The following is an 11,037-nucleotide window of genomic DNA, read 5'->3' as shown; positions in this document are numbered from 1 at the left end:
CTCTCATTCTCTCTGAAATGAATAAATAAATCTTTTTTTAAAAAAAAAGAATTAATGGGACGCCTGGGTGGCTCAGTGGTTAAGCGTCTGCCTTTGGCTCAGGTCATGATCCCAGGGTCCTGGGATCGAGCCCCGCGTCGGGCTCCCTGCTCCTCAGGAGGCCTGCTTCTCCCTCTCCCACTCCCCCTGCTTGTGTCCCCTCTCTCGCTGTGTCTTTCTCTGTCAAATAAATAAATAAAAAATCTTAAAAAAAATAAAAATAAAAAAGATCATAAATAAAAAATAAAAAAAATTATTAGGTTAAAATCTAAGGGAAGGCAGGATCTCAGACAAGGAAACAAATCAAGGAGTCTGCTTTAGTTTGAAAATATTTGTTGAATTAGGCAAACTTGAGCTTCAATTTCCAGTCTTTTTTTTTTAAGTTTTATTTATTTAAGTACTCTCCATACCCAAAGCGGGGCTTGAACTCACAACCTTGAGATCAAGGGTCTCATGGTCTTCCAACTGAGCCAGCCAGGTGCCCCACAATATCCACAGTCTTTATCTTTGACGGAACCAAGGTGAATTTAATAGATTTCCAAATTTTCCAGTATCGATGAAGGACAACAATTTATAGGTCCAAAGGCAGGATAGATAAAAAAAAAAATCCAAAGAAAGATAATTAGAAATCCATACCTATACATAAGAGCAGGGAGAGGGGCAGAGGGAGAAGCAGGCTCCCCGCTGAGCAAGGAGCCTGATGCGGGGCTCGATCCCAAGGCCCAGGGATCATGACCTGAGCCGAAGGCAGACGCTTAACTGACTGAGCCACCCAGGTGCCCAAAATTCAGGATTTCTTTCAGTGAAGCTCACCACAGATAAAGCTAACAGAAATGTACATAGTACAGTTGCGACATCTAAAACCCATTTGACAATGGGTTTATTATCTAGAATATTAAAAGGAATTCCTGGAAAAGCAATAAGAAAAAGATAGGAAAACAACAGAACATCGGACAAAGGCTAGGAACAGGCAGTTTCCAGGAGGGGACACAAGAAAGGCTCCCAGGTATTTGGAAAGATGCTCACCTTGTTGATAGGGAAAATCCAGTGTAAAATAATGATATTAACTTATAGTTCTGTACCATCAGATCGACAAAAATTAGAAGGCTGAATAATTACAAGCATGGCCATGGATGTAGGGAGGCTCTCATGCATTGCTGGTGGGCACATTGCAAAAGAGAGAACCATCTGATAGTACCTGGTCAGTAAGCGCATACGTGCCCTCTGGCCTAGCGGTCTCAGACACGCTCTGCCACAGGTCTACTAGACGTGTACAAGGATGTTCACTGCAGCATTATTTGCAGCGGCGGGAAGCTGGAGGCAGCTAGGTGTGCAACACTGGAAGAATAGGTAAGAAAAATTGGATGCATACACACTATGGAACTTCATGCAGCAGGAAGAGGGGGAAGAAAGAAAGAGGTAAAAAGCTACGCCCCATATCTTTTATCAAGAGAGCAAAAATTTTTCCAGGAGCCTCACCCATTAGACTACTGCTTGCATTTCACTGGCCAAAACCATGTTACAAGGTCACACTTAACTAAAACGTGACTAGAGAGAAGGGGGGTCATAGGTAGAGACTGTGTCATCTAAGTAGTGATGTCTTACATGTAATCTAGTGGATTTCTTCTAGTTGCTGCACAGAATTCCATAGCATGCATTCACCGCATTTTACTCTGATGGCTAGAGCTACAGGAGCCATCTTGTGGCCGTGAGGAGAAGTCAAGAGACTCCCCAGAGAAGGCCCTGCCACCGTCAGTTTATATCAACACCAACAGCTTATCCCTGAACTCCTTAATCTTGTGTGAAGAATAAACCCCTATTTGGTTAAGCCACGTGTGGCAGTTAGGGTTCCACAGGGGGCAACAGAAATAGATCTGGCTAGTGTAGACATAAAGGAATGGGGAAACAGGTTCTAGGTTCACAAACAACTCCCAGCTTTGAGAGGCACATGACCTGTATCTGTGACTGGGAAGCAACAGTCACTCCTGGAGGAAGCTGATGAATCAGGAAGCTGCTCACCAGAGCCCCGCTACATCTGTCCTGATCTGTGACAGCAAAACAGATGTCCCATGGTATTCAGCTCTGTTCCAAATGTACGTCTTGCACAAGAGCAGAACCTAAATCACAGATTCCTAGCTCAGGGGAATCGAGGAAGTGTCATCTTGGTTTTTCCAGCTTCTGTAGTTCAGAAGAAACACTAAAAGGAGTTTTGGATTGATGTTGGCAGCCACCACACCACTGAGGCCGGCTTTCGGTTACTGACAACCACAGACGCTCCTAACAGATACACTGCGCGGACAGCAACAGGGGGCCATCTCCGAAACAGCGTGGAGTGAAAAAAGCAGAATGAGTTCTGTCACACAATTCTAGGGTGCTGGTTAAAACATACATAAACCACAAAGAGGAAGGGAGGGAAAAATAAAATAAGATGAAATCAGAGAGGGAGACAAACGATAAGAGACTCTTAACTCCAGGGAACAAACTGAGGGCTGCTGGAGGGGAGGTCGGTGGGGGGATGGGGTAACTGGGTGATGGCATTAAGGAGGGCACTTGGTGTAATGAGTACTGTAAGGGATGAATCACTAAACTCTACCTCTGAAACTAATTTAAAAAAATACATAAACCAACACTACCTTTTTTATTTTTTATTTATCTTTTTAAAAGATTTTATTCATCTATTTGACAGAGAGAGAGAGAGACAGCGAGAGAGGGAACACAAGCAGGGGGAGTGGGGGAGGGAGAAGGAACCCCCCCCCCACCCCGCGAAGCAGGGAGCCCGATGAGGGGCTTGATCCCAGGACCCTGGGATCATGACCTGAGCCAAAGGCAGACGCTTAACCACTGAGCCACCCAGGCGCCCCAACACTACCTTTTTTAATGCAATGTACATTTTTAAGAATATATAAGTGCCAATTGGTAAAGGGAAAGGGGAGAAAAATGGGCTGTGGGGATTAGGGATGAAAGAGATAAGCCAAATAAAGTAAAATAAAAAAAGATCTTGTACATGCTGATGGTGGGGGTGATACAAACAACACGGTTGGCCCCGTTTTCTACACCTGAGGTCCAAAACTGATCCATTAAATTTAATTTTAGTATTAATTTAATTAAAAGGATGATTTAATAATTATCATTAATAAATAATTGTAAATAATTTAATTCAATTATTGTAATTTTAATGCAATTTAAATATTCCATACTTAATTTACCATACCAAAACTAGTCCATGAAACTTATTCTTTCATAACTTCTGTACTCCTAATTAGGCAATTCACCTCCCCCCAGTCCCAGCCCCTATTCAAAGAGATGTCTGCACTCGCACCTTCTCCTTCCACCACCCCGGCTCCACGGAAGGGAAAGGGACTTCAGGACTTCAGGCTTACGCGGGCGGGTCGGGACCCCTCACGACCCTCCCACCTCCGAAGGGTGTGTTTCTGGTGCGGGAAGCAGAAGGTGAGCGTGTTGGGGGGGGTCGTACCCCAGAGCCGCCTCCGCAGGGGAGGAGCCTTCGTGATCGGGCCCCGCCCACTCAGGGCAGGCTCTCGGGCGGGTCCCGGTCTCTGGGAGCGGAGAGCGCCCGCCCCTGCCGGCCCCGCGTCCGCTACTGACCCAGCTTGATCCAGCTCAGCCGCCGGGTGTTTGCCACAGCTCTTTCCCTAAGTCCAGCCATCTGTTACCTGCCTTGCTTCCTGGGGAGAGACAGCCCACCTCGGGCCGCCCCGGAGATCCGGCGAGTGTGCTCCCAGGAGTCTGGGGGTGCTGTGGGCCCCGGCAATGACCGCCTCCTAGGGAGGCTCCACACCCGGGTAAGGTCTCTTGGGAAAGAGAAGACCGCCCCTCTCCTTGACTCTTAACTGGGATCCTCACAGCGAACCACTACTGCCCTCTTAGGGCTCCTGCCCACAGCTTGTCTTCTCTTGGGTGGGTGGGCTGCTGGACCCCTTCCCTGGGACGCAGGGAGACACTGTTCCCCTCCATTCTGTGTTATAGATGCTAGCCGCGTGAGGCGGAGGGCCGGGCCTTCTTGCCCCCCCACCCCCGGGCTGGAAGAGGAAGAGCGCCCAGGGGAGGGCTGGGCATGTCTGAGGCATCATCCTGCCCCGCCGGCCAGGAGACCCCTGCCCCAGGCTGCAGGCTGGGCGCCTTGTACTGGGCCTGTGTCCGCAATGACCCTGTCCAGCTCCAAGCCACGTTGGACGGTGGGGTCTCCCCAGAAGAGGCCACCCAGGTGGATGGCAACGGGAGGGTGAGCTACCCCAGGTGTTTCCCAGGGCAGCCAGAGCAACTGTGTCCCTGCCACAGGACATTCATCCAATGCCTGGATCCTTGGGAGGAAGGGAGGGGGTGAGGGTGGGTCTAAGCAGAGGCTGGGACATCTCTGGGATGGATGTGGGTTTAGAGGGCCCCACAGGGGCCCCAAGGAGATCCTGGAAAAAAGCGCAGGGGCTGAGCTGCCCCTCCCCCAGACAGGTCTCATGGTTGCCTGCTACCGTGGCTTCCAGAGTGTGGTGGCTCTGCTCAGCCGCTGCCCTTTCCTCGATGTGAACCAGCAGGATAAAGAAGGGGACACAGCCCTCATGCTGGCTGCCCAAGCAGGTGAGAGACTGTTTACCTTACCTTCCACCAGTTTTCCCCACTTCAGACAGGCTCACAATCCCATACTTTCTGTCTAACTTTCTCCCACCACAGGGATTGTTGTGTTTGGTGGAGGGTGGGTTTGGGGCTTCATCACCCTCTTTCCGGGAGAGCTAAGCTCGGTGCTTGGTGCCCTGCAGGCCATGTGCCTCTGGTGAGTCTCCTGCTCAACTACTACCCGGGCCTGGACCTGGAGCGCCGAGACCAGCGGGGGCTAACAGCACTGATGAAGGCCGCCGTGCGGAACCGTTCGGAATGCGTGGCTGCCCTCCTCATGGCAGGTGCATGGGGCCTGGACTGGGATTTGCGACCTCCAGTCCCTCCCCAAGCCTTCCAGCCTGACACTAAGTCAGCTGTATGGTTACAGAGAGAAGAGAGGTGGAGATTGAGGATCAATCTAGGCTGACTTCCTGGGGGAGGGGAGTGTGCTTGAGCTTCTCACAATCAGCAAAGTCCAGCTATTGATATCTCTGTTTACACCATGAATGTTGGTCTCAGAAAAGAAAGCTTGGGAGGATAACCTAGACCAGCTGGAAAAACAAAAAACGCTGATATCTGGAACCAGACTCTTGGTTCTAGTCCTGGCTCTGCCACTAGCTGAGTGACCCTGGGCAGATGCCTTCCCTCTTTGGGCCATAGCAGTATAATGAGGGTGTTGGCTTTCTCTGGGATGACTTCCGTTTCTGACAAGCCAGGGTTCCAGGGACACGATGATATGTAGTTGAGGCATGTGGCCACCTGGAGTTGTTCTGGAGTGAAGTCCACACTGCTCATGAAGTCTTGGACCTTCACTATTTCCTGAGGTGGGGTTGCCATCTGTTGGTCACCCTGGGGAACCCCAGCCTCCAAACTCTTCCTTTCCCTATCCCATCTGACTGTGTTTGGGGTGAGAAAGGAGAAAACTCAGCAACGTCCCTTTATCCCAAAGTGACTGCTATTCCCCCACCCCAGATTAGAGGGGTGTGGTGATGAAGAGAAGAATGAGGAGTGAGGGCCCACAGGACCCCCCTCCACCTGCCCAGCAGGTGCAGCTCGGGCCTCCCCTGTCCTGGGCAACCTGCCCACCACTCCTTCCTTGGCTCAGGAGGTTCCTATTCTGCTCCAGGTTTGGAGACACCCCCTGCACCCACCCCGCCACCAGGTCTCTGAAGTCTTTTCCACTCTCTGGACTTTCCATTTTCTTCTTTAGTCTTTTTTTTTTTTTTTTAAGGATTTTTTTTATTCATTTGGGAGAGAGAGAGAGATGGAGAGGGAGAGCACAAGCAGGGGGAGTGCCAGGCAGAGGGAGAGGCCCGATGTGGGGCTCGATCCCAGGACCCTGAGATCATGACCTGAGCTTAACTGACTGAGCCTCCCAGGCGCCCCTTCTTCTTTAGCCTTAAATAGCTGTTGGTATCTGGGGCTGGTACTGTCCTGAGGCTGTATCGGCTGACGGCTCCCAGATTCCAGCTGCAACAGGATGGGACTCTGTGGTTTTTAATCTAACCCAAATCAGTCCTGCTGCAAAAGAATCTGCCCTTCTGGGGCGCTGGGGTGGCTCAGTCTGTTAAGCACCTGCCTTGCGCTCAGGTCATGATCTCAGGGTCCTGGGATCGAGCCCCGCATCGGGCTCCCTGCTCGGTGGGGAGCCTGCTTCTCCCTCTGTCCCTCCTCCCGCTCATGCTCTCTCTCTCAAATAAAAAAAAAAAGAATCTGCCCTTTTGCAAGTCACCATTCCCTGTCCCATCCCATGTCACTCCTGTGCCCCCTCCCAGGTGCTGACCTGACAGCGGTGGATCCTGTTCGGGGCAAGACAGCCCTAGAGTGGGCACTGCTGACTGACAGCTTCGACACCGTGCAGAGGATCCGGATGCTGCTGCGGCGCCCCCAAATAGAGCAGCTGAGCCAGCATTACCAGCCCGAGTGGCCAGCCTTGCCTGGGCTTGTGGCTCAGGCCCAGGCCCAGGCCACCCCATCTCTCCTAGAGCGACTGCAGGCCACCTTGAGCCTCCCCTTTGCCCAGTTTCCTCAGGAGGGGGGTGTCCTGGACCACCTCGTGACCATCACGACCAGCCTGGCCAGTCCCTTCCTCACCACGGCCTGCCACACCCTGTGCCCTGACCAGCCACCTGCGCTGGGCACCCGCAGCAAGTCTGTGCCAGAGCTGCTAGGCACTGCCCCGCCCCCTACCCCAGCCCCCCAGACCCCCCAGGTAGTCCCTGGCTCCCGGGTCCTCATCCCCTACCAGAGCCATGAGGGCGTGCTGAGTATGTGCCCTCAGTGGCTACAGCCTAGGGACAGTAGCAGCCCCAGGCCCCAAGCCCCCAAGATCCGCCTCTCCAAGGCATCCTCATCTCCCACACAGTACAAGCTACAGCCCAGGCCTCGAGAGAATCGAAGGCTAGCCCTTCCTGTCTGGAGATACCAGGAGCTCAGGATGGAGAGGAGGAGGCAGGAGGAGGAGGCTAGGTGGGCACAGAATTAGGGGAAGATGGGCTAAGGCCAGGCTGGGAGCAGGTGATCAGGTCCCTCCCTAAGGCTCCTTCACCCTCTAGAGTCCTTCTGCTTTCCCATCCATCTCTGTACAAATGATTCTACCCTAATCTCCTTAGGAGGTTATTCATACAGCATTGTTTGCAATCCTAAGAGTGAAAACAGCCTAAGCATCCATCAACTTAGCCAGGGGACTAGCTAAGTTGATTATGGGTGTGATTACCATACATCCATATGATGTATTCTATACAGTGGTAAAACAAGATTAAGGAAGCTCTTTATGTTCTGATATGAAACTATCTTCAAGATGTATTAAGCGTAAATAATCAAGGGGTGGAACAGCGTGTATGACATGTTACTATTTGTCAAAGTAAAATTTGCACCAAGATAAACTTGACTAATACAAACATATAGTGAGTACCGGGATGTATTTAACTACTTAGTGAATGAAGGATTGAAGGAGGGGAAGGAAAAACCATTACTGACAGTGGAGAGAAGAATGCTTGAATGAGATTGGAAAGGTAGGTACAAAAAAGTTTAATTCCTACCTGGCAATAAAACCATCACTTTTGGGGTGCCTGGGTGGCTCAGTCGTTAAGCGTCTGCCTTCAGCTCAGGTCATGATCCCAGAGTCCTGGGATTGAGCCCCGCATCGGGCTCCCTGCTCAGCGGAAAGCCTGCTTCTCCCTCTCCCACTTCTGCTTGTGTTCCCTCTCTCACTGTCTTTTTCTCTGTCAAATAAATAAAATCTTAAAAAAAAAAAATCACTTTTTTGTTCTGCCAGATAAAAATAATTTGCTATTTATCAATCTTCTACAGCTTAACCTCTTAACTTTATATAGAGTCTGGGCCCTAATCAATAGTAAATAGTATGTCAGACAAAATTACTTCCCCTAGATGACCCATAGGTGGGGTTATTAGCCAAAAATATCTTGAAAAGGCACTTAGTAATTTTTTGTGCGTGCCTTATTTACAATTTTTTTCCTCAGGTTTTTTTTCTTTTTTTTTTTTAAGATTCTATTTTTAACTAATCGTCACACCCAAGGTGGGGCTCAAACTCACAATCCTGGGATCAAGAGTCGCGTGCTCCACCAGCTGAGCCAGCCAGGCACCCCTGGGTATTTTTTCTTAACATGTTTGCTCCATAAATACATTTGCTTGTTTATTTGTAATAATAAAAGCAACCATTTATAAGGTGCTTACTATATACATTAATACATTTAACACTTCCAATAATCCTATGAGGATTATATCTTTGAGGACAAAGGACACAGAGAAGGTAAGGAACTGCCTGGGGTCACACAGCTAGAAACTGGCAGAGATCAAGATTGAGAGCCAGCCATCTTGTTGTGGAGACCAGGCTCCACACTGGAACCCCGCTGCCTCACTGGAACCTCTCTGGGAAGAAACGTGGCCACTTGCTCGGGAAGATGACTGGGCAACTTGACCAAGGGCAAAAGGGAAACTTGTCACTGAATATCTTTTTGAAACTTTTGACTTTTTAAAAAATCAGCTTTATTTTTTAGAACAGTTTTAGATCTACAGAAGAGTTGTAGAGATGGTGCAGAGTTCCCATACACCCCACACTCAGTGATCTCTGTTGTTAACGTGAGTAAAGTACATGTGTTACAATTAGTGAACCAATATAAATACATTATTACTCAAGTCTAAACTTTATTCAGATTTCCCCTAATGTCCCTTTTCTGTCCAGAATTCCATCCACAATACCACATAACATTTAGTTGTCATGTCTTTGTAGATTCCTCTTGACTGTAATGACCTCAGGTTTTCCTTGTTTCTGATGACTGTGACGATTTTGAGGAGTACTGATCAGGTATTTTGTAGAATATCCCTCAATTGGGATTCGTCTGATGTTTTTCTCATGATGAGACCGGGGTTATGGGCTTTCAGGAGGAAGACCACAGAGGTGACACGCCATTCTCATCACATCCCATCCCATGATGGGTACGTGCTATGAACGTCACGGTTGGGGGAACCTCGATCACCTGGCTGAAGTAGTGTTTGTCAGGTTTCTCCCTGTGATGTCACTCTTTCTTCCCCCTTTGTATATCGTGCTCTTTGGAAAGAAGTCATTGCATGAAGCCCACACTGAAGGAGTGGGGAGTTACATTCCATCTTCTTGGGGGTGGAGTATCTACATAAATTACTTGGAATTATTCTGCACAGAACGTTTTGACTTTTTTGTCATGTATTTCTAAAATTTGAAAAATTAAAAAATAAACCTGTTTTTGAATAGGGGAAAGCACGCAGACACACTGAGGTGACAATGACTATTTGGGTTAGATGGTGTGTGATTTCTCCCAGAGGGTTTTTTTTTTTTCTTTTTTAAAGATTTATTTATTAGTTTGAAATAGAGGACCCGAGCACGAGTCAGGGGAGGGACAGAGGGAGAAGGAGGGAGAGAAGCAGACTCCTGCTGAGCGCGGAGCCTGTTGCAACACGGGGCTCGATCCCAGGACCCTGAGATCCTGACCTGAGCTGAAACCAAGAGTCAGCCGCTCAGCTGACTGAGCCACCCAGGCTCCCCTTTGCTGGAGGCTTCTGAAGGCAACTATGGTGGCCTGGAATGGATTGAAGGCTAATTTACCATTTCCTACCTCTGTGAATAAGGCACTTAAGTTCCTCTTGCCTCTGTTTTCTCATCTGTTAGTGGGGGAAGACAGGGTTTTAGGAAAGATCCATTAGATAATCTGGGTTAGAAGTTCCTATAAACTGTAAAGTGCTACCAAGATTTGAGATGCTATGGAAGGGTCCTGGGGAACTGAGTTTGATTGAGCTGTTTCTGGGCCTTTGGGATGGAACTTGAGTTCTTTCCTCCCATCGAAGACAGGGAAAGAAACTACATTTGCAGGCTTGGAACAGCATGGTGGTTACCCGCTTCAGCCTGGGAGCCAGGTGGTGACCTTGGGCAAGTCACTGAGCCTCTCTGAGCCTCCAGGCTCTCACGCATGCAGTGGAGGTAACAATAACCTCAGTCAGCATGGGGCCGCTGGGAGAATTCAGTGAGCTGGTGGAGCACTGCACTGTCCTGGCCTCAGCATCACCATTAACCTATTGAATCCTCATGAGCTTCCTATTTTTTTTTTTTTTAAGATTTTATTTATTTGACAGAGAGAGACACAGCAAGAGAGGGAACACAATCAGGGGGAGCGGCAGGCAGAGGGAGAAGCAAGCTTCCCGCAGAGCAGGGAGCCCGATGCGGGGCTCGATCCCAGGACCCCGGGATCATGACCCGAGATGAAGGCAGACGCTTAATGACTGAGCCACCCAGGCACCCCATGACCTTCCTATTTTATAGTCGAGGGAACAGACCATGATTAAGCGACTTGCCCAAGGTCACCAGCTGGTAGGGGCTAAGTGACACTTGGAGTTCAAGTCTGTGGACCCTGATGCCTGTGTCCTTTCCAAGGCAGCGCATGGCCTCTGCCCACAGCCAGGGTGCCCGGGCTCTCTGAGCCACTCCCTGCCACGTCTAACGGGCCTGAGTTGTCCTAGGGCGCAGGGGTGACCTCGGCATCTTCAGGACCAGAGAACTAGCCCTCCATGCCTCTCCCTCCTGGCCAGTGTGGGTTGGATCTGGGCTGGGGGAGTCAACAAGCAGGCAGTCATCCCCCAGCAGAGGCAACCTCTCCACCTTGGAGAGCCACCGTCCGTGCCTGGCCATCCCGGGGCAGCTCGAGTCCTAGGCCTGCAGTCCCACAAGTGCTCCTCCCAGGCCAAGCCTTTTGTCTCGAATCCTCTAACAGCTTCTGACAGCCTTTCAGCTTCCAGAGAGGAAAGAAGTCAGCATGGGCTGCTCTACCTGTGCCCCTCAAATATCCCAGCTTCGCCACCAACATCCCAGCTTCGCCACCAACATCCCAGCTTCGCCAC

The 11,037-nt window shown here is 49.9% G+C and overlaps 1 protein-coding gene across 1 annotated transcript; it reads left to right on the top strand.

The window, feature by feature from the left end:
* Nucleotides 1–4,511: 4,511 nt before the first annotated feature.
* On the top strand, nucleotides 4,512–7,119 carry ANKRD33 (ankyrin repeat domain 33). The gene is made up of 4 exons (XM_021704902.1): nucleotides 4,512–4,632; nucleotides 4,812–4,952; nucleotides 6,426–6,821; nucleotides 7,016–7,119. Exons 1-4 carry the CDS (start codon nucleotides 4,512–4,514, stop codon nucleotides 7,117–7,119), a joined length of 762 nt encoding a protein of 253 aa, XP_021560577.1.
* The last annotated feature ends 3,918 nt before the right edge of the window (nucleotides 7,120–11,037 follow it).

This window comes from Neomonachus schauinslandi, chromosome 5 (genome assembly GCF_002201575.2).
Source record: "Neomonachus schauinslandi chromosome 5, ASM220157v2, whole genome shotgun sequence".
NCBI classification, from domain to species: Eukaryota; Metazoa; Chordata; class Mammalia; order Carnivora; family Phocidae; genus Neomonachus; species Neomonachus schauinslandi.
This window is presented reverse-complemented; position numbering and strand designations above follow the sequence as displayed.

What these genes read in the sequence shown, in the direction of transcription:
- ANKRD33 (XM_021704902.1), top strand. Translation starts at nt 4,512, where the DNA reads ATGGTTGCCTGCTACCGTGGCTTCCAGAGTGTGGTGGCTCTGCTCAGC. An exon ending in CATGCTGGCTGCCCAAGCAG is followed by an intron (nt 4,633 to 4,811) that starts GTGAGAGACTGT and finishes GGTGCCCTGCAG; the next exon opens with GCCATGTGCCTCTGGTGAGT. An exon ending in GGCTGCCCTCCTCATGGCAG is followed by an intron (nt 4,953 to 6,425) that starts GTGCATGGGGCC and finishes GCCCCCTCCCAG; the next exon opens with GTGCTGACCTGACAGCGGTG.